At 45.7% G+C, this 27857-nt stretch overlaps 8 protein-coding genes and 1 pseudogene across 9 annotated transcripts; 6 read left to right on the plus strand and 3 right to left on the minus strand.

Moving 5' to 3' along the window:
* Window positions 1-145: 145 nt before the first annotated feature.
* Window positions 146-13159, minus strand: LOC110680610 (histone H2A). Of its 2 annotated transcripts, XM_021856410.1 has the most exons (2): window positions 13037-13159; window positions 146-529 (listed from the first exon to the last, which is right to left on the minus strand). In XM_021856410.1, exons 1-2 carry the CDS (start codon window positions 13073-13075, stop codon window positions 194-196), a joined length of 375 nt encoding a protein of 124 aa, XP_021712102.1. In that variant the 5' UTR covers window positions 13076-13159; the 3' UTR covers window positions 146-193. The 2 variants fall into 2 exon arrangements, with proteins under 2 accessions (XP_021712102.1, XP_021712101.1); XM_021856409.1 differs by lacking the exon at window positions 146-529 and having other exon boundaries at window positions 12653-13155.
* On the plus strand, window positions 728-1257 carry LOC110680611 (histone H2B). Its single transcript, XM_021856411.1, has one exon. It carries the CDS (start codon window positions 831-833, stop codon window positions 1203-1205), a length of 375 nt encoding a protein of 124 aa, XP_021712103.1. The 5' UTR covers window positions 728-830; the 3' UTR covers window positions 1206-1257.
* Window positions 2602-4072, plus strand: LOC110680607 (histone H1B-like). Its single transcript, XM_021856406.1, has one exon. It carries the CDS (start codon window positions 3460-3462, stop codon window positions 4009-4011), a length of 552 nt encoding a protein of 183 aa, XP_021712098.1. The 5' UTR covers window positions 2602-3459; the 3' UTR covers window positions 4012-4072.
* Window positions 9473-9893, minus strand: LOC110680613 (histone H4). The gene has a single exon (XM_021856413.1). It carries the CDS (start codon window positions 9829-9831, stop codon window positions 9520-9522), a length of 312 nt encoding a protein of 103 aa, XP_021712105.1. The 5' UTR covers window positions 9832-9893; the 3' UTR covers window positions 9473-9519.
* LOC110680609 (histone H3) lies at window positions 11123-11783 on the plus strand. The gene has a single exon (XM_021856408.1). It carries the CDS (start codon window positions 11318-11320, stop codon window positions 11726-11728), a length of 411 nt encoding a protein of 136 aa, XP_021712100.1. The 5' UTR covers window positions 11123-11317; the 3' UTR covers window positions 11729-11783.
* A 93-nt stretch (window positions 13160-13252) lies between the features above and the next one.
* LOC110680612 (histone H2B) lies at window positions 13253-13780 on the plus strand. Its single transcript, XM_021856412.1, has one exon. The coding sequence runs from the start codon at window positions 13354-13356 to the stop codon at window positions 13726-13728; it is 375 nt and encodes a 124-aa protein (XP_021712104.1). The 5' UTR covers window positions 13253-13353; the 3' UTR covers window positions 13729-13780.
* Window positions 13781-15125: 1345 nt separating this feature from the next.
* LOC110680606 (histone H1-like) lies at window positions 15126-16596 on the plus strand. The gene has a single exon (XM_021856405.1). It carries the CDS (start codon window positions 15855-15857, stop codon window positions 16533-16535), a length of 681 nt encoding a protein of 226 aa, XP_021712097.1. The 5' UTR covers window positions 15126-15854; the 3' UTR covers window positions 16536-16596.
* A 5400-nt stretch (window positions 16597-21996) lies between these two features.
* On the minus strand, window positions 21997-22406 carry LOC110680614 (histone H4). Its single transcript, XM_021856414.1, has one exon. It carries the CDS (start codon window positions 22353-22355, stop codon window positions 22044-22046), a length of 312 nt encoding a protein of 103 aa, XP_021712106.1. The 5' UTR covers window positions 22356-22406; the 3' UTR covers window positions 21997-22043.
* Window positions 22407-26828: 4422 nt separating this feature from the next.
* LOC110680601 lies at window positions 26829-27490 on the plus strand (annotated as a pseudogene).
* The last annotated feature ends 367 nt before the right edge of the window (window positions 27491-27857 follow it).

Consider the following 27857-nt stretch of genomic DNA (forward strand, 5'->3'; position numbering starts at 1 on the left):
GCCCAAACGTTTCCCCCCGCGGAATCTAGGAATTGATTCAGAAATGGTCATAATATGGCCGATATCTCTTCATCGATCCTCTCTGTGGCTAAATTAGATAAATCTGCAATATTTCAACAACAACTCTCTAGCGGTGGACTGGATATTGTCGTCCTGAAAAGGACGGTTTTTGGTTTGATGCACGCAGTGTAACTTATGCCTTCTTTTCGGTTTTCTTCGGCAGCAAGACAGCCTGAATGTTGGGCAGAACACCACCTTGGGCGATGGTAACACCGGACAGCAGCTTGTTCAATTCTTCGTCGTTGCGGATGGCCAACTGCAGATGACGGGGAATGATTCTGGTCTTCTTGTTGTCACGGGCAGCGTTTCCTGCCAATTCGAGCACTTCAGCGGCCAGATATTCCATAACGGCAGCCAAGTAGACTGGAGCGCCGGCACCGACACGCTCGGCATAGTTGCCCTTCCGGAGCAGACGGTGAATACGACCGACTGGGAACTGCAATCCAGCGCGGTTGGAACGGGACTTTGCCTCCTTTTGCCGCGGCCAGACATTTTGTGGTTGAGTTTGAGTGGACTTGAGAAACAAACGTTCACGAAGCGTACGTAAGCGGTACTGATGGTGATTTCACCGGATGAGGGTATCTTTTATACATGCGTAGCCCTGCGCTGCACTCATACTAGGATGGTGCGAACGAAATGGATGAAGTAGCAAACGAAGCGAAGGGGCGGAACAGCGCTCACCATTCTACGGGTATAAAAGAGAACCGACTGGTTCGGTCGGGCATCAGTTTCAGTTTTCGTTTGGAATCTAAAACAACGTTAGCAGCACGATGGCACCGAAAACCAGCGGAAAGGCCGCGAAGAAATCCGGCAAGGCCCAGAAGAACATTGTCAAGGGCGATAAGAAGAAGAAGAAGCAGCGCAGGAAGGAAAGCTACGCCATCTACATCTACAAGGTGTTGAAGCAAGTTCACCCCGACACTGGCGTTTCGTCGAAAGCCATGAGCATCATGAACAGCTTCGTCAACGACATCTTTGAGCGTATTGCCGCCGAAGCCTCCCGCCTGGCCCACTACAACAAGCGTTCGACGATCACATCCCGCGAAATCCAAACCGCCGTCCGGCTTCTGCTCCCGGGAGAGTTGGCCAAGCACGCCGTTTCGGAAGGCACCAAGGCCGTCACCAAGTACACCAGCTCCAAGTAAATGACGACCGACACTGCGTTCAATCACACCAAACCAAAAGGCCCTTTTCAGGGCCACTATTTCAATCCCGAAAAAGAGTTGATTTTGAAAATCTGACACTAGACTGTTTTATCACACTATTGAACCGACTGAGGTAGTGTCACGGCGGTGACTTCATACGTGACAACACCCCCCTCTCTTATCAGTTTGAATTTATTCAATTCATTTTATTTATTCGATGTTATCAGTTTCAGTATTGATTAATTATAACGATTACAGTTGCAGAGATTTGGATCCCCATTCAGCTGCGTAATAAATAATAGGAACTTAATTGTTAAGCAGTATAGGGAAAAATCTGTTCACAAAAAAACCCTAGATCTAAGTTTTTCCATCCGTTTGAATTTAAAACAAGAAGATCCACTTCGTACGTTCAACATTTCTGCTGATTGCAAAAAAATGTTGTACCTTAACCACACTTCATTCACTAGCAGAACGTTTAAAGTTCAATATTTATGCTGATTGCCATGTTGCACCTTAACAACTTCATTTTTGCTATCGGTTGTGCTGCATGTTAGTAGTTTAGACAATTTTGACATCATAGGACTAGCTAGCTAGGCAGGCATGATGACAAGTTTCGTGGTTCGTTCGTTCTTCTTCTCAACGTATTGGAAAGAAGCTCATTATGTTTTCTAGCGTCCCATTACAAACGATCTCGTAAGAGCATCCCAGCAGTTCAGGCTATCATAATAACGTTTATCGAACAACAGTTGATGCAAATGGTATCGATCGGATAATCTCGATAATGCCATCAATCAGTTCCCATTGATGGGGCCCATTCACATAGTTCATGGGTGGGTGGTGTGTCTTCGAGATGTAACGGGTCAAACGAAATTGGGAAAACATTCTTATACACAATGGGTGGTGGGCGCGTTGCAAATGGTCATTGTTGGCGTTATGAAGTTTGCGAATGATGGTGACATGACACGTTGTGTGGTTGCCATTCGGCTTCCTGGCTCGGGTGTTGCTCAGTACTAGCACGGACAGACACGTTGAACAGCCCCTGAGGGCACTGTACACAAAAATATATCTCGATCGGGGGGAGTGTAGGGTGCAGTTTCTACACCGGGAACACGTGCCGTGGGGCATGTTAGGGACTTCCGAGAACAATTTGTCGCGAATTCAGCGCGACATGTCCGGTACTACTGCCGCCAGAAGAGATTGTATGGAATGTTCATTCGATGCAACTGCAGCTAGCAAAACCGATGCCTATTCGGGCAGATTTCGCACTAGCTCATTTGCAGATTCCACCGCAGGGAGGGTGCTTGCTTTGCTTGCTTGCTTCTTGAAGTAAAACATTCTCAGATAAGCTAGATCCATAGTAGCACGTGCACTGTCCTTTTCCAATGCAGTTGCCGCCGATGGCTGAGGCAATGCCAGCAATTTGCACACATTCGACCAACCAACAGTGCACAGGTGGAAGGTGATTAGTGTTTGGTGACATTGTTTTCCGGACAAAATGGCACAAACTTGTGTGACTGACGTCATAGTCGAGCCCAAGTTTTCGGTATGTTTGATGAAAAACATCAAATTAACATTGTTCAAAGTTTACTAAAACCAAACGCGTAACATCGCTCGTCGGCACTGGGAATGACTTTGTTTGAGGCTCATTAGGGGCCATTAGACACCGGCATACTGGCTATACCCGCATGTCACCGCAAAGAGCAACCATTCATGTTGCCAAATTCACCACCGCCGTGCAGGGTGGTATTGTTTCAATAGTTACTATTGATTGTTTTATCGAGCAAAGCCACACCATATGGCGCACGGGTGCTGTAAAGACATGTCTCAGCGGTGCTTCTCGCGAAACCGGCCCGATGTGGCGATGACGGGCTGCTAGCGAGACTCATGCACTCACCAAACGGACATACTAGACAGGCAAATACTTAGTGCGATTACCGGAAAAATGCGTTTTAAAAAGGTGTTACCAAAAATATGTACAATATTTCGCGAACAGTCATCCAGTGGACGACCATGTCTGCATCCCTAACACAGACGACGAAATCGAACACCGCACTGTTGCCAGAATTTCCGTCATTCATTCGTTTACTATCGCCATCGTGTGAGTGTTACTCTAGCTACCTATCGAGATGTCTGAAGTTGCCACTGAAGCCGCTGCCGCAGCCCCGGCTGCCTCGCCAGCCAAGACCAAGAAGCCAAGGGCCCCCAAGGGACAGGGCAAGCCGAAGAAGCCGTCGACCCACCCCCAGTCAACGACATGGTTGTTGCTGCCATCAAAACCTTGAAGGAACGCAACGGATCGTCCCTGCAGGCCATCAAGAAGTACATCGCCGCCAACTACAAATGCGATGTCGCCAAGCTTGCCCCATTCCTCAAGAAGGCCTTGAAGAATGGCGTCGAGAAGGGCAAGTTCGTCCAAACCAAGGGCACCGGCGCTTCCGGTTCGTTCAAGCTGAAGGCTGAAGCTAAGAAGGCCGCCAGTGAGAAGAAACCGAAGAAGGCCGGCGAGAAGAAGGCCAAGAAGGCTACCGGAGAGAAGAAGAAGGCCACCAAGAAACCAGCTGGGGAGAAGAAGGCCAAGAAGCCAGCCGGCGAGAAGAAAGCCAAGAAGCCGGCTGCAGCCAAGAAAGCCAAAGCTGCTGGTGCCAAGGCTGCCAAAAAGGCCGGTGGTGTGAAGAAGGCTGCTGCTCCGAAGCAGAAGGCCACCAAACCTTCCAAGACCGCCGCCAAGAAGCCCAAGACCCCAAAACCGAAGAAGGCTGCCCCAGCCAAGAAAGCTGCCGCGAAGAAGACCGCTGCCAAGAAGTAAATTTGGGACAGCAACCGTACTGTTGTAAAACAGTATCTAACATCCAATCAGTCCTTTTCAGGACTACCATCCAAGTTTAGAACAAAGAGTTGCACAGTCAATGATATTCCATTTCCATTTATTTCCAGAGGGAAATAAATCCCCCCGAAAAGTTACGTGCACTTTGCCACTGAATGGCGAATTCTTCCCGAACCCTTTCGCAAATCAATAAAATTGGCCAATCATGCACCCCTTTCTCTGCCAGCAACTGTAAAGCCCGGACAGGTAGGCGAGCACTGGCTGGCACTCACTGTAGCGGTGCATCCGTACCCAAAGCAAACCTCCACTAGAGGAACAGCTTTTGATACACTCGAATGATTCAAGGATTTGAAGAAGTCTATCGACTTAAAGGCTCCCCCAGATCTAAGCGACTTTTTACGGCGACAGCGACAAAAAAACGTCGCGATTTCGCAGCGATTCGCGTCGTGTCAGTCAAGATGGTTCCATAGAAGAGTGCTTGCAGCGACACAACAACGAAATCGTGTCGCTGTCGCCGTAAAAAGTCGCGTAGTTTTGGGGGAGCCTTATTTAAATCGGGTTGAGATTCGTAGCGTTGCCTTGTGAAACCAAAACATGTTTTCGCGGCAACCTGGAATCGAACCAAGGACCTTGCGATCGATAGGCCCGTGCGTTTTTAATACACTCAGGCAAATGGACTATCGAAATACATTGGATGCACTTATGAAAATTCGCCACAATAAATCGGGTTGAAATTCATAGCTTTGCCTTATGAAACCAAACATTGGCAACAAAAAATGTTTCTCGCAGCAACCTGGAATCGAACCAAGGACCTTGCGATCGTTAGGTCTGTGCGTACACCACGCGCCTACCGACGCCTGGATGTGAGTTGATGCTAAAACGAAACATAAAGCGTTCGTATGTCAAAATGCAAAATGTATGCATTTCGATAGTCTAGTTCACAGGTCCGTACGTACCGGACCTACTGGGCAGGCTGAGTATCGACATCCCAAGTAGAGCGGTCAAGTACAGTTTGCTGCTAATAACCAAAGTAATCTTGACAGCTGATCCAGTATGAGCGAACTGCCACTATTTTCCTTGCGGAATAATCAAATTACTCTTGTGGATGTTGCAAATTAAGTTAATTGGCAGTAAAATACTAAGCCCAGGGATTGGCTTCTGAAAATCTCAATCTTTCGGGGCCAATGGGTCGACCTTGCTCAGTATGTTTGATTTTCGTAATCCAATGCTGTTCCACTATTCCAAAGATGAGAGCAAATCAATACAGTGTAACTGATTTTAAGCGTGATTGGCGAATCGAACGCCTCACATCCCCCATCGCAGTTTGGGTACGAGAGAAAGAGAGTGAGCACCGCCGCCATTTGCTTGCGTGCACCGAGAAAAATTTGCGGCTCGAAAATTTGGCCCTGAGCTCCTGACACTCAAATTGAAACCGGTAAATTACTTCCGCCGCTGTTACTACACGTGGAGCATTTCCGTTGGAGTGAACGCGTCTTCATTATCAAAATTTTTTGTGCTCATTCTTTTGATTTATTTCGCACATGGGATTTTGCGAATGCCTCTTCTTCTTCTCATTTTTCTTGGCCGGCTTCTCACTTTATTTTTTTATGTGACCATTTTGCTCACATGGCTTGTTGGGAAGTTGAACCCAGACACCTTCAGCATGGGTTTGCTTTGTAGCCACCGACTTTACCACTACACTAAGGAAGGCCTTGACTGCTATTTATCAACATTATGCTCTTCAAGTGCGTCTTACTGCCGAGTTTCAGATAATTTGGCCGATGCCAAACTCCAGATGCCAAAATAAATCAGTGTTTCATTAAATTGATGTTTCTCTAAAGTAATTAAATCTAGGGTGAATTAAAAAAAATAAAACAAACCCACACATGTAGCAGCATCTACCTTACCTATTCAATTTGTAATCGATTAGTTAACTAATGAGAGATTAGAAACTCTTAAAATGCTGTTCCCAAGGAAATCTGGATTTATTGTGGTATGAATATTCAACAACTTAGGATTTTTTTTTGTATCCAATATGTTTGAGTGCAAAAACTTTCGGCAAGATTATTTTAGGCTAGTAAACTTTTCTTTCAAACTCTTGAGTCAAAAAGTTAGAGCCAAGCTCAAAAAATCAAACAAACATTGTTTGGTACTACATTGCTAATTATTGAGAAAAGTGAAACCTTTTTAAGAAGTTAGTACCGTAAAATGGGGTGTTAAGGACTCGTGGGGTTTTAAGGGATTGAACTTCTCCATCAAGTTTGAAAAGTCACAAAAACGTCGGAAGTCGATATATCAGTCATCTGAAATGCTTGCTTTGTTCGGAGGATTGTGAGCTGCATTATGTGATCGGGGATATCTATTAATATTAGGTATTGTGGAGTCTAGATATTGAAAACGATTCAAACCATTTTTGAAAGAATTTTATTGGCAAAAAAGATTTAACTACAAAACAATGAAACAATATTAACAAAACTATGTGAGTAACCCAGAACATAAGTATATTTAATTGAGATCACAACGCAGACAAAAGCTTTTGAAAATGTTATCTAGATTTCGCCTTTTAATATTTCTTATGGAAAAAGTTTCTTTTTGAAAGTTAGCGGGGTGTTAGGGGATTATCTTTTCTACTACTTTTTCCAAGTTACAAAACTCGTTCGATTTATGCCGATATATGTTCCATTATACTTTAGGCTTGTTCCGTGAAGTAACACTGCATTGTAAAGGTTAAGGGGACTATTTTGTTTGTTACTGAATATTACTAAAATGTCTAGCCCTGAAAATATGGGATTTTTTTTTTTTTTTTTTTTTTTTCTCAGAGGCACCCGAGTTGCGCGAAGAGTGAAACCAAATCTACCTATCGAACTGTCAAACTGTCTACCTATCGAGCAGACCAGCAAAACAAATAGGGGCTATTTTCGAAGACGAAGGAGAACAATCATTCAAAGAAGCAAATGCAAATATATAGGTTATGATCCTGTTGCATTCAAGTATCAAAACCAATTCAAGACAATTTCAATATCGAGTTAGGGAGAGTTAACTGTACCGTCAAGCTACCATTCACCGTGCATTTAAGAAAAATTTGCACTTCAAAAAAATATAAAACTATTCCAAATAATTTGAAGCGTACTAGAATACCACTACGTAGCGGGCAATTATATAATAATTCAGGGAAAAATCTAAAACTAGTGATGCATAACAAAAAATTAGTCAAAAATTATGTTTGAAAATGTCATGTTAAGGTCGCCTCGTACCGTTCTATGTGTCACCATTTACCGTGCGTATAGTTTTCGTCATGATTTGATTTTGTATCTTGAAGAAACGTTGTTAATGGAGCAACTATGTTGCTAGTAGTGTGCGCATTCATTTTTAAGAGTATTCAAATCTTCATTTACAATAAAAACTATACAAAGTTTAAAAATTGGCTAAATTATTATTTTTTAATTAAAATCGTTATAGGAGGTTTGACTGTATTGTCCAAACCATTCCATATTCACTTAAATTCTAAATATGAAGTAGTTTAATGACGACATAACAATAAATCTAATATTATCGCATAATTTCATGCCTTTTACACTATACACGGTAATAGGATCCATATATATTGAAAAGGATCCATTCACCGTGCATTTGGGTTTCGACTGAAACACAATAAAAATTCTAATTTGCATTAAATCTCATTGCTCATACGATGAAATACATCTTACTAATAATATCCACAGTGAAAACTTGTTGAAATTTTGAAAAATTTCATACTCTATCGTTAAAATAAAAAATGTGATTTTTTGGCGTTTCTACTAAGATTGTTGCAATATCTCGTTATCAAACAGAATTCACATGATTTTGTCTACATAAACTAGGTTTTTCAAAATTATTTGTGGCAAAAACTAGTTCGTTTCATCAGTTTTATCTTATTTTGCTGACCAAAGAATGATTTGTGAAAATTGTATGAATATTCTGTAGGAATTTGTATATGTGCACGGTGAATGGAGGCCGCACGGTGACTGGTGACTTAACGGTATATAGGTTATGATCCTGTTGCATTTAAGTCTCAAAAACAATTCAAGACAATTTTACGAAGTATTGACAGTTTCCAGATTAATAACTATGAAAGATTTAGCAGTTAAAAGAAAACGGTTTGCGTTTGCAGGAGTTCCAAGTTCGATAATATTGATGTATTATCTGATTGAGGTTGAGCATAACTTATGAAAATGAATGAAAGCATCAAAGTTATTGATCAAAAAGATTATGTTTTGTTGTTGGCAAAATATGGTTTCATTTGCGAAAGTCAAATTCCTTTACAACCCTGTTTTGCAGTTACGTCAAAAATCACACATTTTCATGATTATCTCAGAAATCTGCCATAGGATCCTCATAATTGTGTTTGGCACGCGACGAGAGAATCCAGTACTGACCCGATTTTGTCAGCCAATTTCAGATTTGTCAAAAAATTGGTATCGTCATGTTTTACCACGTACCCTCTTTAAAAGTCCATGTAACCATGTCGAAATTTGAAAAACGGGAACAAAATAAAATGACCCGATTTGGTCAGCCTAAAATTCATCGAGGGGCTGACAAAATCGGGTCCTTACTGTAGTAGGGCTGTCCTTTGTTTAATTATTGACATACTAGAAGTTGCTTGAAAACACCCCATTTTACGGTAGACATTTCATCATCCACTTTCAATACATTTCAATGAAACTGATTTGTTCAAAGTCATAAATGCTTGTTGTGGTTTGTAGATTCGAAGCTTGGAAATGTTCGTTCAAAACGATTTTCCCGGTGACCTTCTCAAATTCCCGGTTTTTTCCCGTCGGTGGATTCAAATTCCCGTCTCTCACCCGGTTCGGTGATTCGTTTTCCCTTCGTTTCGTTTCGGGTGCGCGAACACAATTCCAGTGCTTGTAAATATTGATTGCAACCGCATCCATTTCTCATAAGGTACAGTGTGGAACATGATGAAATATTTGTTCGTCCATCGCATTGTGGAACCGAGCGAGGCAAACTAAGAAGTTCCTAACGCAATCCTAATGGAATTTGATGAGTGGTAATAGGTAATAGGGAGTGGTACGACGAGCGTTCCGTACCTGACACTGAAGTCCGGAGTTGAGATGCATGCACGTGAGATTGGTATGGAAAGATGCACGCACTGGATTTCACCGGCGTGGCATCATAGCGGTTGTTGTTTTCGAACCGACCGAAGTACAACAAGTAAGTAACAACAGTAGTGCCACCCCGGGAAATGACAGTGCTGACTAGACTAGACTATGTATGTATATATATATATTGGCATTTTATGGTGTCTTCCAATCGGAGACGAGAATTTTCTCCCCAAGCCACGCCACCGCCGGACTGCAAAAGCGTGTAGTGCTTGTCCCATTAGATTACCCTTGCTTTTAGTGTGTGAACATTTGTCGTATCAACTCCTTGATGAGTGTGTTTGGTGGCCCTGAAAAGGGCCGTTTGAAGAGCGAAACTTTGGAATGCGATTTAACCTCCGAAACCGTACAGGGTGCGTCCCTGACGCTTCAGAGCGTAGACAACATCCATAGCGGTAACGGTTTTACGCTTGGCGTGTTCAGTGTAGGTAACGGCATCACGGATGACGTTTTCCAGGAACACCTTCAACACACCACGAGTTTCCTCGTAGATAAGTCCGGAGATACGCTTGACTCCTCCACGACGAGCCAGACGACGGATTGCGGGCTTGGTGATACCCTGGATGTTATCACGCAAAACCTTGCGATGACGCTTGGCGCCTCCTTTTCCGAGTCCTTTGCCTCCCTTGCCACGGCCGGTCATTTTGGATGAATTTGGTTCTGTGTTCGACGACGGTAGTACTGGAACTGATGGCTGCGCCAAGGTTGGTTGTTTGGTTTAACGAGGCTTTAACCGCAAAAGCGGTCATTCGCCTCTCGGTCATCTACGGAGTGTAAAACAGTTTTATTGTTAGAATCGCATTCATATTTTCGACGATTGACAGTTTCGCATGCATTTGATGTTTTTTCCCTTTTCACACTTTTGATTGTTTTCACAGTTCTTTTTCATCAACAGATTTATTTACTTCTTTCACCTTTTTTCCATTGTTTTTACATTGTTGTCCATTACATTTTTGATTCAACGTTTCCCATAGTTTTTTAAATTTGATTGAAAAGCTTCAACTCTTTCAAAAACTTGATCACTTTCCCTTCCCTCTCTTGTCCGTAACATAATATTTCCCCCAAACTGTTTTCGAGTCCTATCTCCTTACGCACTTTTTCGAATGCCCTGCATTCAATGAGCAAATGCTCCACTGTAATTATTGTGCCGCAATGCTGACACTTCGGCACCTCCCCTTTTTCCATCAACCACCCATGGGTTATTTTCGTGTGCCCGATACGCAATCGGGTTAGCACCACTTGTTCACTACGAGTCTTTCGGTCCCTCCATGCAGCAGTTGATGGTTTCACTCTTCTTAATTTCACTGATCGTTCTCGGTGCCAGGCCCCTTCCCACACATACTCCAGAATCTTCTTGCTCCAACTATTTCGATCGACGGCCGGTACCTGTCGATCCCGCACTTCTTCTCTTCTTCCACTATTCGCTAATGCATCCGCTTTCTCATTCCCATCAATTCCTACGTGTCCAGGGATCCAGCAAATCACCGCGTTCTTCTTCTCCATTTCAATCTGCACTGCTCTAATCCACGGATGTTTGGTGGTGTTCGCTTCGATCGCTGCCACACAGCTCGCGGAGTCCGTGAAGATGACAGCATTCTCTCCAGGTTCAACGGACTGAACAGCAAGCTGTAACGCCTTCGCTTCTGCCGAAAAAATCGTGCAACCCGTCGGCAGACGGGCACACCGCTCCTCTCCGTTGCAGTATATGCCCAGCCCGACTCGTTCCTCTTCGTCTACCGATCCATCAGTGAAAACATGCTTAAAGTTTACGTAGCTTGTTCTCGCTAAATCGATAAATAGTGCTTGTGCTTTGCTGGTGGCTTCTCCTACTTTGAATTGGGACTTAATAGACCAGTGTCTCGCAACTCAAAAAGACACGCAACCGTTCACAACGGCAGTTCGATTCGGAATCTGGCTGCGCCAAACACTAGCGGCCACTTTTATACCCACTCGAGGGTTGAGTTCTTCTTTCCTCTCTTGCTTTTTCTATTCTTCCGTGGCTTCCGATTGGTTGCCTGCATCGATATGAGCATATAAAAGAGGACTGCCTGGTTTTTTGACCCTCATTCTGTCGCTGCGTTTCAACTGATCCGTTTGGATTGAAAGCAAATTAATCATCATCTAACACAATGGCCCGTACCAAGCAGACTGCTCGTAAGTCTACTGGAGGAAAAGCTCCTCGCAAGCAGCTGGCTACCAAAGCCGCTCGCAAGAGCGCCCCAGCCACCGGAGGTGTCAAGAAGCCTCACCGTTATCGGCCAGGAACCGTTGCTCTGCGTGAAATCCGTCGCTACCAAAAGTCGACTGAGCTGCTGATCCGCAAGCTGCCATTCCAGCGTCTGGTTCGTGAGATCGCCCAGGACTTCAAGACCGATCTGCGCTTCCAGAGCTCGGCTGTCATGGCCCTGCAGGAAGCGAGCGAGGCCTATCTGGTCGGTCTTTTCGAAGATACCAACCTTTGCGCCATCCACGCCAAGCGTGTCACCATTATGCCCAAGGACATCCAGCTGGCTCGCCGTATCCGTGGAGAACGCGCTTAAATTCGGTCTGCATTATAGTTGCCATTCTCAACAAAACGGCCCTTTTCAGGGCCACTAGAGCATTCCCTAAAAGAGTTGTGTGAGCAATTTTCCCTTCAGTGTACCTAAAACTGTTTGTTCCCCTGGGGGAACGATTACTTCCTAAAGCCCCTTGACCTTCCTCCTACCACCGAACGATCATACTCTCAACACTGATGAGGGAGGTACGTCAACCAACCGACAACTCGAGTTGTCCCTTCATGCTTCGCTTTGCACACACTTTTGAATGTGCATCTCCAGCGCGGACTTCATTCTCTGGTACCGGCCGTATGTTTCCCCTTCTTCTTATGCTCTTTTCCGGATGCAGAAGCTTTCCCAGCTCGCCTCCCCTTGTTGCTACAAACTAGACAACTCGAACATCCAACATTGAAAGTTTGACCGTATGATTGAAACGTAATCTTTGGCTTGTTTACTTTGAAACACACCCCTATGATAGTTATAATTGATAATTGTGGGGTTTGGAAATTGATTGATTCCTTTAATATTAGGAGCTCCTGATATAGCCTTTCCTCGAATAAATAATATAAGTTTTTTTAAATACTACCTGCTTCATCAACTCTTCTATTGTCAAGCAGTAGATAGTAGAAAATGGGGCAGGAACTGGATGAACAGTTTACCCTCCTCTCTCTTCAGGAACAGCTCACGCAGGGCTGGCTGTTTCAATGTTTTATGTTTCTGTTTCGGCAAATTGAACTCCAAAAATCGAAAGTTCGAGGTATCCCGAACAGAACATTTAAGAAGCCCAAACGTTTCCCCCCGCGGAATCTAGGAATTGATTCAGAAATGGTCATAATATGGCCGATATCTCTTCATCGATCCTCTCTGTGGCTAAATTAGATAAATCTGCAATATTTCAACAACAACTCTCTAGCGGTGGACTGGATATTGTCGTCCTGAAAAGGACGGTTTTTGGTTTGATGCACGCAGTGTAACTTATGCCTTCTTTTCGGTTTTCTTCGGCAGCAAGACAGCCTGAATGTTGGGCAGAACACCACCTTGGGCGATGGTAACACCGGACAGCAGCTTGTTCAATTCTTCGTCGTTGCGGATGGCCAACTGCAGATGACGGGGAATGATTCTGGTCTTCTTGTTGTCACGGGCAGCGTTTCCTGCCAATTCGAGCACTTCAGCGGCCAGATATTCCATAACGGCAGCCAAGTAGACTGGAGCGCCGGCACCGACACGCTCGGCATAGTTGCCCTTCCGGAGCAGACGGTGAATACGACCGACTGGGAACTGCAATCCAGCGCGGTTGGAACGGGACTTTGCCTTTCCCTTAACTTTGCCTCCTTTGCCGCGGCCAGACATTTTGTGGTTGAGTTTGAGTGGACTTGAGAAACAAACGTTCACGAAGCGTACGTAAGCGGTACTGATGGTGATTTCACCGGATGAGGGTATCTTTTATACATGCGTAGCCCTGCGCTGCACTCATACTAGGATGGTGCGAACGAAATGGATGAAGTAGCAAACGAAGCGAAGGGGCGGAACAGCGCTCACCATTCTACGGGTATAAAAGAGAACCGACTGGTTCGGTCGGGCATCAGTTTCAGTTTTCGTTTGGAATCTAAAACAACGTTAGCAGCACGATGGCACCGAAAACCAGCGGAAAGGCCGCGAAGAAATCCGGCAAGGCCCAGAAGAACATTGTCAAGGGCGATAAGAAGAAGAAGAAGCAGCGCAGGAAGGAAAGCTACGCCATCTACATCTACAAGGTGTTGAAGCAAGTTCACCCCGACACTGGCGTTTCGTCGAAAGCCATGAGCATCATGAACAGCTTCGTCAACGACATCTTTGAGCGTATTGCCGCCGAAGCCTCCCGCCTGGCCCACTACAACAAGCGTTCGACGATCACATCCCGCGAAATCCAAACCGCCGTCCGGCTTCTGCTCCCGGGAGAGTTGGCCAAGCACGCCGTTTCGGAAGGCACCAAGGCCGTCACCAAGTACACCAGCTCCAAGTAAATGACGACCGACACTGCGTTCAATCACACCAAACCAAAAGGCCCTTTTCAGGGCCACTATTTCAATCCCGAAAAAGAGTTGATTTTGAAAATCTGACACTAGACTGTTTTATCACACTATTGAACCGACTGAGGTAGTGTCACGGCGGTGACTTCATACGTGACAACACCCCCCTCTCTTATCAGTTTGAATTTATTCAATTCATTTTATTTATTCGATGTTATCAGTTTCAGTATTGATTAATTATAACGATTACAGTTGCAGAGATTTGGATCCCCATTCAGCTGCGTAATAAATAATAGGAACTTAATTGTTAAGCAGTATAGGGAAAAATCTGTTCACAAAAAAACCCTAGATCTAAGTTTTTCCATCCGTTTGAATTTAAAACAAGAAGATCCACTTCGTACGTTCAACATTTCTGCTGATTGCAAAAAAATGTTGTACCTTAACCACACTTCATTCACTAGCAGAACGTTTAAAGTTCAATATTTATGCTGATTGCCATGTTGCACCTTAACAACTTCATTTTTGCTATCGGTTGTGCTGCATGTTAGTAGTTTAGACAATTTTGACATCATAGGACTAGCTAGCTAGGCAGGCATGATGACAAGTTTCGTGGTTCGTTCGTTCTTCTTCTCAACGTATTGGAAAGAAGCTCATTATGTTTTCTAGCGTCCCATTACAAACGATCTCGTAAGAGCATCCCAGCAGTTCAGGCTATCATAATAACGTTTATCGAACAACAGTTGATGCAAATGGTATCGATCGGATAATCTCGATAATGCCATCAATCAGTTCCCATTGATGGGGCCCATTCACATAGTTCATGGGTGGGTGGTGTGTCTTCGAGATGTAACGGGTCAAACGAAATTGGGAAAACATTCTTATACACAATGGGTGGTGGGCGCGTTGCAAATGGTCATTGTTGGCGTTATGAAGTTTGCGAATGATGGTGACATGACACGTTGTGTGGTTGCCATTCGGCTTCCTGGCTCGGGTGTTGCTCAGTACTAGCACGGACAGACACGTTGAACAGCCCCTGAGGGCACTGTACACAAAAATATATCTCGATCGGGGGGAGTGTAGGGTGCAGTTTCTACACCGGGAACACGTGCCGTGGGGCATGTTAGGGACTTCCGAGAACAATTTGTCGCGAATTCAGCGCGACATGTCCGGTACTACTGCCGCCAGAAGAGATTGTATGGAATGTTCATTCGATGCAACTGCAGCTAGCAAAACCGATGCCTATTCGGGCAGATTTCGCACTAGCTCATTTGCAGATTCCACCGCAGGGAGGGTGCTTGCTTTGCTTGCTTGCTTCTTGAAGTAAAACATTCTCAGATAAGCTAGATCCATAGTAGCACGTGCACTGTCCTTTTCCAATGCAGTTGCCGCCGATGGCTGAGGCAATGCCAGCAATTTGCACACATTCGACCAACCAACAGTGCACAGGTGGAAGGTGATTAGTGTTTGGTGACATTGTTTTCCGGACAAAATGGCACAAACTTGTGTGACTGACGTCATAGTCGAGCCCAAGTTTTCGGTATGTTTGATGAAAAACATCAAATTAACATTGTTCAAAGTTTACTAAAACCAAACGCGTAACATCGCTCGTCGGCACTGGGAATGACTTTGTTTGAGGCTCATTAGGGGCCATTAGACACCGGCATACTGGCTATACCCGCATGTCACCGCAAAGAGCAACCATTCATGTTGCCAAATTCACCACCGCCGTGCAGGGTGGTATTGTTTCAATAGTTACTATTGATTGTTTTATCGAGCAAAGCCACACCATATGGCGCACGGGTGCTGTAAAGACATGTCTCAGCGGTGCTTCTCGCGAAACCGGCCCGATGTGGCGATGACGGGCTGCTAGCGAGACTCATGCACTCACCAAACGGACATACTAGACAGGCAAATACTTAGTGCGATTACCGGAAAAATGCGTTTTAAAAAGGTGTTACCAAAAATATGTACAATATTTCGCGAACAGTCATCCAGTGGACGACCATGTCTGCATCCCTAACACAGACGACGAAATCGAACACCGCACTGTTGCCAGAATTTCCGTCATTCATTCGTTTACTATCGCCATCGTGTGAGTGTTACTCTAGCTACCTATCGAGATGTCTGAAGTTGCCACTGAAGCCGCTGCCGCAGCCCCGGCTGCCTCGCCAGCCAAGACCAAGAAGCCAAGGGCCCCCAAGGGACAGGGCAAGCCGAAGAAGCCGTCGACCCACCCCCCAGTCAACGACATGGTTGTTGCTGCCATCAAAACCTTGAAGGAACGCAACGGATCGTCCCTGCAGGCCATCAAGAAGTACATCGCCGCCAACTACAAATGCGATGTCGCCAAGCTTGCCCCATTCCTCAAGAAGGCCTTGAAGAATGGCGTCGAGAAGGGCAAGTTCGTCCAAACCAAGGGCACCGGCGCTTCCGGTTCGTTCAAGCTGAAGGCTGAAGCTAAGAAGGCCGCCAGTGAGAAGAAACCGAAGAAGGCCGGCGAGAAGAAGGCCAAGAAGGCTACCGGAGAGAAGAAGAAGGCCACCAAGAAACCAGCTGGGGAGAAGAAGGCCAAGAAGCCAGCCGGCGAGAAGAAAGCCAAGAAGCCGGCTGCAGCCAAGAAAGCCAAAGCTGCTGGTGCCAAGGCTGCCAAAAAGGCCGGTGGTGTGAAGAAGGCTGCTGCTCCGAAGCAGAAGGCCACCAAACCTTCCAAGACCGCCGCCAAGAAGCCCAAGACCCCAAAACCGAAGAAGGCTGCCCCAGCCAAGAAAGCTGCCGCGAAGAAGACCGCTGCCAAGAAGTAAATTTGGGACAGCAACCGTACTGTTGTAAAACAGTATCTAACATCCAATCAGTCCTTTTCAGGACTACCATCCAAGTTTAGAACAAAGAGTTGCACAGTCAATGATATTCCATTTCCATTTATTTCCAGAGGGAAATAAATCCCCCCGAAAAGTTACGTGCACTTTGCCACTGAATGGCGAATTCTTCCCGAACCCTTTCGCAAATCAATAAAATTGGCCAATCATGCACCCCTTTCTCTGCCAGCAACTGTAAAGCCCGGACAGGTAGGCGAGCACTGGCTGGCACTCACTGTAGCGGTGCATCCGTACCCAAAGCAAACCTCCACTAGAGGAACAGCTTTTGATACACTCGAATGATTCAAGGATTTGAAGAAGTCTATCGACTTAAAGGCTCCCCCAGATCTAAGCGACTTTTTACGGCGACAGCGACAAAAAAACGTCGCGATTTCGCAGCGATTCGCGTCGTGTCAGTCAAGATGGTTCCATAGAAGAGTGCTTGCAGCGACACAACAACGAAATCGTGTCGCTGTCGCCGTAAAAAGTCGCGTAGTTTTGGGGGAGCCTTATTTAAATCGGGTTGAGATTCGTAGCGTTGCCTTGTGAAACCAAAACATGTTTTCGCGGCAACCTGGAATCGAACCAAGGACCTTGCGATCGATAGGCCCGTGCGTTTTTAATACACTCAGGCAAATGGACTATCGAAATACATTGGATGCACTTATGAAAATTCGCCACAATAAATCGGGTTGAAATTCATAGCTTTGCCTTATGAAACCAAACATTGGCAACAAAAAATGTTTCTCGCAGCAACCTGGAATCGAACCAAGGACCTTGCGATCGTTAGGTCTGTGCGTACACCACGCGCCTACCGACGCCTGGATGTGAGTTGATGCTAAAACGAAACATAAAGCGTTCGTATGTCAAAATGCAAAATGTATGCATTTCGATAGTCTAGTTCACAGGTCCGTACGTACCGGACCTACTGGGCAGGCTGAGTATCGACATCCCAAGTAGAGCGGTCAAGTACAGTTTGCTGCTAATAACCAAAGTAATCTTGACAGCTGATCCAGTATGAGCGAACTGCCACTATTTTCCTTGCGGAATAATCAAATTACTCTTGTGGATGTTGCAAATTAAGTTAATTGGCAGTAAAATACTAAGCCCAGGGATTGGCTTCTGAAAATCTCAATCTTTCGGGGCCAATGGGTCGACCTTGCTCAGTATGTTTGATTTTCGTAATCCAATGCTGTTCCACTATTCCAAAGATGAGAGCAAATCAATACAGTGTAACTGATTTTAAGCGTGATTGGCGAATCGAACGCCTCACATCCCCCCATCGCAGTTTGGGTACGAGAGAAAGAGAGTGAGCACCGCCGCCATTTGCTTGCGTGCACCGAGAAAAATTTGCGGCTCGAAAATTTGGCCCTGAGCTCCTGACACTCAAATTGAAACCGGTAAATTACTTCCGCCGCTGTTACTACACGTGGAGCATTTCCGTTGGAGTGAACGCGTCTTCATTATCAAAATTTTTTGTGCTCATTCTTTTGATTTATTTCGCACATGGGATTTTGCGAATGCCTCTTCTTCTTCTCATTTTTCTTGGCCGGCTTCTCACTTTATTTTTTTATGTGACCATTTTGCTCACATGGCTTGTTGGGAAGTTGAACCCAGACACCTTCAGCATGGGTTTGCTTTGTAGCCACCGACTTTACCACTACACTAAGGAAGGCCTTGACTGCTATTTATCAACATTATGCTCTTCAAGTGCGTCTTACTGCCGAGTTTCAGATAATTTGGCCGATGCCAAACTCCAGATGCCAAAATAAATCAGTGTTTCATTAAATTGATGTTTCTCTAAAGTAATTAAATCTAGGGTGAATTAAAAAAAATAAAACAAACCCACACATGTAGCAGCATCTACCTTACCTATTCAATTTGTAATCGATTAGTTAACTAATGAGAGATTAGAAACTCTTAAAATGCTGTTCCCAAGGAAATCTGGATTTATTGTGGTATGAATATTCAACAACTTAGGATTTTTTTTTGTATCCAATATGTTTGAGTGCAAAAACTTTCGGCAAGATTATTTTAGGCTAGTAAACTTTTCTTTCAAACTCTTGAGTCAAAAAGTTAGAGCCAAGCTCAAAAAATCAAACAAACATTGTTTGGTACTACATTGCTAATTATTGAGAAAAGTGAAACCTTTTTAAGAAGTTAGTACCGTAAAATGGGGTGTTAAGGACTCGTGGGGTTTTAAGGGATTGAACTTCTCCATCAAGTTTGAAAAGTCACAAAAACGTCGGAAGTCGATATATCAGTCATCTGAAATGCTTGCTTTGTTCGGAGGATTGTGAGCTGCATTATGTGATCGGGGATATCTATTAATATTAGGTATTGTGGAGTCTAGATATTGAAAACGATTCAAACCATTTTTGAAAGAATTTTATTGGCAAAAAAGATTTAACTACAAAACAATGAAACAATATTAACAAAACTATGTGAGTAACCCAGAACATAAGTATATTTAATTGAGATCACAACGCAGACAAAAGCTTTTGAAAATGTTATCTAGATTTCGCCTTTTAATATTTCTTATGGAAAAAGTTTCTTTTTGAAAGTTAGCGGGGTGTTAGGGGATTATCTTTTCTACTACTTTTTCCAAGTTACAAAACTCGTTCGATTTATGCCGATATATGTTCCATTATACTTTAGGCTTGTTCCGTGAAGTAACACTGCATTGTAAAGGTTAAGGGGACTATTTTGTTTGTTACTGAATATTACTAAAATGTCTAGCCCTGAAAATATGGGATTTTTTTTTTTTTTTTTTTTTTTCTCAGAGGCACCCGAGTTGCGCGAAGAGTGAAACCAAATCTACCTATCGAACTGTCAAACTGTCTACCTATCGAGCAGACCAGCAAAACAAATAGGGGCTATTTTCGAAGACGAAGGAGAACAATCATTCAAAGAAGCAAATGCAAATATATAGGTTATGATCCTGTTGCATTCAAGTATCAAAACCAATTCAAGACAATTTCAATATCGAGTTAGGGAGAGTTAACTGTACCGTCAAGCTACCATTCACCGTGCATTTAAGAAAAATTTGCACTTCAAAAAAATATAAAACTATTCCAAATAATTTGAAGCGTACTAGAATACCACTACGTAGCGGGCAATTATATAATAATTCAGGGAAAAATCTAAAACTAGTGATGCATAACAAAAAATTAGTCAAAAATTATGTTTGAAAATGTCATGTTAAGGTCGCCTCGTACCGTTCTATGTGTCACCATTTACCGTGCGTATAGTTTTCGTCATGATTTGATTTTGTATCTTGAAGAAACGTTGTTAATGGAGCAACTATGTTGCTAGTAGTGTGCGCATTCATTTTTAAGAGTATTCAAATCTTCATTTACAATAAAAACTATACAAAGTTTAAAAATTGGCTAAATTATTATTTTTTAATTAAAATCGTTATAGGAGGTTTGACTGTATTGTCCAAACCATTCCATATTCACTTAAATTCTAAATATGAAGTAGTTTAATGACGACATAACAATAAATCTAATATTATCGCATAATTTCATGCCTTTTACACTATACACGGTAATAGGATCCATATATATTGAAAAGGATCCATTCACCGTGCATTTGGGTTTCGACTGAAACACAATAAAAATTCTAATTTGCATTAAATCTCATTGCTCATACGATGAAATACATCTTACTAATAATATCCACAGTGAAAACTTGTTGAAATTTTGAAAAATTTCATACTCTATCGTTAAAATAAAAAATGTGATTTTTTGGCGTTTCTACTAAGATTGTTGCAATATCTCGTTATCAAACAGAATTCACATGATTTTGTCTACATAAACTAGGTTTTTCAAAATTATTTGTGGCAAAAACTAGTTCGTTTCATCAGTTTTATCTTATTTTGCTGACCAAAGAATGATTTGTGAAAATTGTATGAATATTCTGTAGGAATTTGTATATGTGCACGGTGAATGGAGGCCGCACGGTGACTGGTGACTTAACGGTATATAGGTTATGATCCTGTTGCATTTAAGTCTCAAAAACAATTCAAGACAATTTTACGAAGTATTGACAGTTTCCAGATTAATAACTATGAAAGATTTAGCAGTTAAAAGAAAACGGTTTGCGTTTGCAGGAGTTCCAAGTTCGATAATATTGATGTATTATCTGATTGAGGTTGAGCATAACTTATGAAAATGAATGAAAGCATCAAAGTTATTGATCAAAAAGATTATGTTTTGTTGTTGGCAAAATATGGTTTCATTTGCGAAAGTCAAATTCCTTTACAACCCTGTTTTGCAGTTACGTCAAAAATCACACATTTTCATGATTATCTCAGAAATCTGCCATAGGATCCTCATAATTGTGTTTGGCACGCGACGAGAGAATCCAGTACTGACCCGATTTTGTCAGCCAATTTCAGATTTGTCAAAAAATTGGTATCGTCATGTTTTACCACGTACCCTCTTTAAAAGTCCATGTAACCATGTCGAAATTTGAAAAACGGGAACAAAATAAAATGACCCGATTTGGTCAGCCTAAAATTCATCGAGGGGCTGACAAAATCGGGTCCTTACTGTAGTAGGGCTGTCCTTTGTTTAATTATTGACATACTAGAAGTTGCTTGAAAACACCCCATTTTACGGTAGACATTTCATCATCCACTTTCAATACATTTCAATGAAACTGATTTGTTCAAAGTCATAAATGCTTGTTGTGGTTTGTAGATTCGAAGCTTGGAAATGTTCGTTCAAAACGATTTTCCCGGTGACCTTCTCAAATTCCCGGTTTTTTCCCGTCGGTGGATTCAAATTCCCGTCTCTCACCCGGTTCGGTGATTCGTTTTCCCTTCGTTTCGTTTCGGGTGCGCGAACACAATTCCAGTGCTTGTAAATATTGATTGCAACCGCATCCATTTCTCATAAGGTACAGTGTGGAACATGATGAAATATTTGTTCGTCCATCGCATTGTGGAACCGAGCGAGGCAAACTAAGAAGTTCCTAACGCAATCCTAATGGAATTTGATGAGTGGTAATAGGTAATAGGGAGTGGTACGACGAGCGTTCCGTACCTGACACTGAAGTCCGGAGTTGAGATGCATGCACGTGAGATTGGTATGGAAAGATGCACGCACTGGATTTCACCGGCGTGGCATCATAGCGGTTGTTGTTTTCGAACCGACCGAAGTACAACAAGTAAGTAACAACAGTAGTGCCACCCCGGGAAATGACAGTGCTGACTAGACTAGACTATGTATGTATATATATATATTGGCATTTTATGGTGTCTTCCAATCGGAGACGAGAATTTTCTCCCCAAGCCACGCCACCGCCGGACTGCAAAAGCGTGTAGTGCTTGTCCCATTAGATTACCCTTGCTTTTAGTGTGTGAACATTTGTCGTATCAACTCCTTGATGAGTGTGTTTGGTGGCCCTGAAAAGGGCCGTTTGAAGAGCGAAACTTTGGAATGCGATTTAACCTCCGAAACCGTACAGGGTGCGTCCCTGACGCTTCAGAGCGTAGACAACATCCATAGCGGTAACGGTTTTACGCTTGGCGTGTTCAGTGTAGGTAACGGCATCACGGATGACGTTTTCCAGGAACACCTTCAACACACCACGAGTTTCCTCGTAGATAAGTCCGGAGATACGCTTGACTCCTCCACGACGAGCCAGACGACGGATTGCGGGCTTGGTGATACCCTGGATGTTATCACGCAAAACCTTGCGATGACGCTTGGCGCCTCCTTTTCCGAGTCCTTTGCCTCCCTTGCCACGGCCGGTCATTTTGGATGAATTTGGTTCTGTGTTCGACGACGGTAGTACTGGAACTGATGGCTGCGCCAATTTTTTTCATTTCATTAAATTCATGTTTATTTGCAATTTTTGGTTTACAAGGTAATTGGTTTACATGTCAAGAGGTTGACCGATAGGTCCTTCAGCTTTGGTCTTAAAGTTGGATTTTGATAGATGTTTTTGTTATTTTTGCGGTTTTACCCTAGTTGTTATATTGGCCGTATGGGCTCTGGTGGTTTTTAAAAGAAAATTTGTTATCCTAGCTACTATTTACAAGACTACAATAAAATAAAATTTGATAACCTAGGGGGGAACGAGGTCCCGGATGACCTGCTGGTCCGATTGGTGGCAACGAGCCCTAAATCTACCGATCGAGTCACCAAAGCGCTCCTCTAATGTTTTGATCTCGGCCAGACGGTGAACCTCGGTTGTCCTCGTTCTCGGAGGGCTGTTGAGGATCATCCGGAGGAACTTATTCTGGGTCCTCTGGAGCCTCAGATGGTGGGTTTTTGCGCAACTCTCCCAGATTGGAACGCCATATTCAATTACTGGAAGAATGACCTGTTTGTAAACAGCAAGCTTATTCTTCAGAGACAGAGTTGACTTCCGGTTGATCAGGGGGTACAATGCTTTGAGCAAGATGTTGCTTTTGGTGACCGTTTTGTCAACCTGCTGTCTGAAGAGAAGCTTGCTGTCTAACGTTAGCCCAAGGTAGTCGGCTGCATCAGACCATTCCACCGTTGATCCACCGAGGGTGATTTTACAATCCTCAGCCGGAACAAGTCTGGGGGATTTGGAATAGGGGAAGAGGATGACCTGGGTCTTCGCTGCGTTGATACAGATCTTCCAGCTGTTCAAATAATCTGACAAGACGTTCAGGCCTCTCTGGAGTCGAGATGTTAGTGCTCTCGTGAATCTGCCGCTGTAGACGACTGATGTGTCGTCAGCGAACAGTGACAGTGAGCCGCCTTCAGGGAGCTGAGGCATGTCCGAGGTGAACAGGTTGTATAGTAGGGGACCTAAAATACTGCCCTGTGGAACACCTGCGGGGATGTTGTGGGGGTCTGAGTTGACTCCATTGAGGGAAACCCTGAACGTCCTGTTAAACAGATAGTTTTTGATGATTTTCACCAAATAGGTGGGAAGATTGTATCGGTGCAGCTTGTACACCAGGCCGTCGTGCCAGACGTTGTCGAATGCTTTTTCAACATCGAGCAACGCCATGGCGGAGGATTTGGCAAGGGACTTGTTCCGCCTGAGGATGTTGGTTACTCGAGTCAGTTGGTGCACGGTTGAACGACCGCGTCGAAAGCCAAACTGTTCCTCGAGCAAGATGTTGTTTTGATCGGCTGCCGAAAGCAGCCGTCTGTTGATCGCTTTTTCAAAAAGCTTTGATAACCCTGAGAGAAGGCTGATGGGTCGATAGCTTTTGGGGGAGGAAGGATCCTTCCCAGGTTTCTTAATGGGGATGACTTTTGCTGACTTCCACGACGAGGGGAAGTAGCTAAGTCGGAGCACTGATTGAAAATCAGTGCCAGATGTTGGTAGAACTGGAGACTCAATTGCTTGAGCTCCAAGTTCAGGATGTTGTCGAAACCTGGGGCCTTCATGTTTTTTGGATGTTTTGAGATAGGCCAGCAACTCGTCGGCAGTGATCTCCAACTCCTCCGAGAAGTCGTTGGGAGATTGGTGTAGGTTAGCTGCGTGTTCGGAAACAGCAGCTTCGTGTGGGCTAGGAATGTCTAGCCCTAGATTGTGGGAGCTGACGAAATGCCGACCTATCTCAGCAGCCTTCTCCGCAGGGGTTATCAAGCGATCCTTAGAGTCGGTGTTGTCTAATGGGATCAACGGTGGAATAGGTCTGGGTTTGGATTTTAAAAGTTTGGTCATCTTCCAGAATGGCCTAGCACAATCTGGGAGAGAGCGGATCTTGTTGGAAAAATCATCGTTCCTGAGGTCCACCATTCTGGCCTTGATTATTTTGGATATGCGATTGACTTCGCTTTTCAACGCAGGCAGACCAGAGCGTTGGTACTGCCTGCGTTTGGTGTTCCTTAAACGAATGAGATCTTTGGTAAACACGATCGATAAAAAGGGGGTTGCTCACCTGACCAGATGCTGGTACATGCTGTTCTCGGGCCACGGAGATGGCCTCTTCGACGCTCTGCAGGTGCCGGTCGATGTCTTCAGCGGACGCCAGGGGAGCCTCGTACTGGATGTTAGCGTCGACACACCGCTGGAATTGGCCCCAGTCGACACGATGGTAGTTGCGCCGGGTGACCCGATGCCGGTTGACCAGGGAACCAACTTCTGCCACCACCGGGTAGTGGTCCGAGCTCAGGTCCTGGTGAACGACCGGTTGGGAGATGTTGTCGGCCATGTTGGTCAGGAAGACATCAATGGTCGCATGGGCCCCGGACCGGCTCAGGCGGGTGGGTGAATCCGGGCTCAGGATGGTGTAGTGGCCTTCCTCCAGGTCCTGTTGTAGGATGAGGCCGTTCCTATTTCGCCGGGGGTTTCCCCAGGTCTCGTGCCTTGCGTTCAGATCGCCAGCCAGGATGAACTGCCCCTGCCGCCGTGTCAGTTTGACGAGGTCTTGCTTTAAGGCCGCCGATGTTCCGTCGTTGATGTTGGTTTGCTTCGGGCAGTACGCCGCGATGATCGTGATTGGGCCGATGGAGGTTTCCACCCGAACACCTACGGCCTCGATGATTTGGAGTTGAAAGCTCGGCAGCAGGGTGCAGTTGACGTTCCTCCGCAGAGCAACCGCAACGCCTCCACCTTCGGATCCGCACCGGTCAAGCCGCACGAGCCGGAAGTCGGGGATGAAGATGTTAACTTCCGGCTTGAGGTGCGTCTCCGTTATCACGGCTATGTCGATGCCTTCCTGGTCCAGGAAGGCGGACAACTCTCGATTTTTGCTCCGGAGGGAGCAAGCGTTCCAGTTGAGGATCTTGGTGGTGGCCTCACGGGCCATATTTGGATAAGAACGCAAATACCACCGAGTTGGCGGCGTCGATCTGTTCCGACTTGGAACGGCAGGCTCGTAGCCGTTGGAAAAGGTTCCTTGTGTATTCCAACATTTGCTCCGGCGTGTACAGGGAGCCGTCGTCGTCGGAGGGAGGAGGAGTGCCGGAAGCACTGGGTCCAGGATTCCCCCATCCAGGAGGGGGCGCATTCCGGACCGATGGAGCAGCGGCGGCGGCCGCGAGGCGTTGCTGAACGGAGGGGGCCGACTGGCGGGATGCCTGCCGGTGGGTTGGTTGAAGCGGTGGCAGATTGGGCACTTGGTAGCGGGGCGTCGGAAGTGCTCCTCAGTCAGCGGTGGGGGTGGTTGGCGCTGGCGTTGCCGTCCCAGCTTCTTGGCGGACGCTTGCTGGCGGATTGCCAGAAACTCCGCACGTTTGGGGCAGTTGCGGCTGCTGCCCTCGTGGTTTGCACCGCAGTTGGCGCACTTTCGATTCGGTGCCCTCCATCGGCTGGCAGGTCGAAGTGGCGTGCGCACCGGCACATTTGCCACAGCGGGGCTTCATATGGCATTCCCTGGTCCCGTGGCCGAACGCGAGGCAGTTGCCACACTGCGTCACGTCTCGTTTTTTTCGGGCGGTAGCGCTCCCATTCCACCACGATGTGGAAGAGCGCTCTCACTCTTGTCAGGCCCGCCATGGTGGTAGACCCCTTCTCCAAATGGGCCAGGTAGAGCTGGTCCCGGTGTCGTCCTCCTTGTGCTCGCCGGATGGGGAACACACTCGTCGGCCTTGAGTCCAGCCGCCTTCATTTCATCGATGATGGCCTCCGGGGTGAACTCCGGCAGCCCTCGGACGAGTACTTTGAACGGCTTGCTACCTGGGGGCATCCGTGGGTGTAGAATTCCACCCCTTTTGCCTTCAGCAGCTTGCCCGGCCTTGTGCGTAATCGGCGCCGGAGGCGCACATGATCTTAGTGCCGGTATGGCACAGCTTGAACAGTGGCCGGATGTTGTTGGCCGCTAGCCTCGGATCGCAGCGCCGAGAGGTTCCTTCGACGCCGTGAAGAGGGGGGGAACCTTCGCGCCCCGGGGGGGCTTGGTCCACAGGCAGGGAGGCAAACTTGTTATTTGCCAGCAACCTGCTGTATGCCGCCGGGTTGGCATCTTCATTCCTGGCTCGTTTTGGCGCGCTGGTCTGCCCGCTGTCGGCCAGCGGGGCGGGGGTCGAGGCGGAGTCCGCCTTTTGCTTCCGATTGCGACCCATCGCTATGGGCCGCGGTTGCTCTGCTTCGACTAGCAGAGATGCTTTCTGGCTAGCCACCCCTAGGAGGTAGGTTAGCGCCGGAGAGCAGTCGCGGGAGCGGGAAATCGCGAAAAAAAGAGTGCACTTCGCACACGCACGGAAGAGAATTCGAACTTGTCTCGCAACTCAAAAAGACACGCAACCGTTCACAACGGCAGTTCGATTCGGAATGATGGCTGCGCCAAACACTAGCGGCCACTTTTATACCCACTCGAGGGTTGAGTTCTTCTTTCCTCTCTTGCTTTTTCTATTCTTCCGTGGCTTCCGATTGGTTGCCTGCATCGATATGAGCATATAAAAGAGGACTGCCTGGTTTTTTGACCCTCATTCTGTCGCTGCGTTTCAACTGATCCGTTTGGATTGAAAGCAAATTAATCATCATCTAACACAATGGCCCGTACCAAGCAGACTGCTCGTAAGTCTACTGGAGGAAAAGCTCCTCGCAAGCAGCTGGCTACCAAAGCCGCTCGCAAGAGCGCCCCAGCCACCGGAGGTGTCAAGAAGCCTCACCGTTATCGGCCAGGAACCGTTGCTCTGCGTGAAATCCGTCGCTACCAAAAGTCGACTGAGCTGCTGATCCGCAAGCTGCCATTCCAGCGTCTGGTTCGTGAGATCGCCCAGGACTTCAAGACCGATCTGCGCTTCCAGAGCTCGGCTGTCATGGCCCTGCAGGAAGCGAGCGAGGCCTATCTGGTCGGTCTTTTCGAAGATACCAACCTTTGCGCATCCACGCCAAGCGTGTCACCATTATGCCCAAGGACATCCAGCTGGCTCGCCGTATCCGTGGAGAACGCGCTTAAATTCGGTCTGCATTATAGTTGCCATTCTCAACAAAACGGCCCTTTTCAGGGCCACTAGAGCATTCCCTAAAAGAGTTGTGTGAGCAATTTTCCCTTCAGTGTACCTAAAACTGTTTGTTCCCCTGGGGGAACGATTACTTCCTAAAGCCCCTTGACCTTCCTCCTACCACCGAACGATCATACTCTCAACACTGATGAGGGAGGTACGTCAACCAACCGACAACTCGAGTTGTCCCTTCATGCTTCGCTTGCACACACTTTTGAATGTGCATCTCCAGCGCGGACTTCATTCTCTGTACCGGCCGTATGTTTCCCCTTCTTCTTATGCTCTTTTCCGGATGCAGAAGCTTTCCCAGCTCGCCTCCCCTTGTTGCTACAAACTAGACAACTCGAACATCCAACATTGAAAGTTTGACCGTATT

The sequence above is a fragment of the Aedes aegypti genome, unplaced genomic scaffold (genome assembly GCF_002204515.2).
Source record: "Aedes aegypti strain LVP_AGWG unplaced genomic scaffold, AaegL5.0 Primary Assembly AGWG_AaegL5_hic_scaff_1654_PBJ_arrow, whole genome shotgun sequence".
Taxonomy (NCBI): domain Eukaryota; kingdom Metazoa; phylum Arthropoda; class Insecta; order Diptera; family Culicidae; genus Aedes; species Aedes aegypti.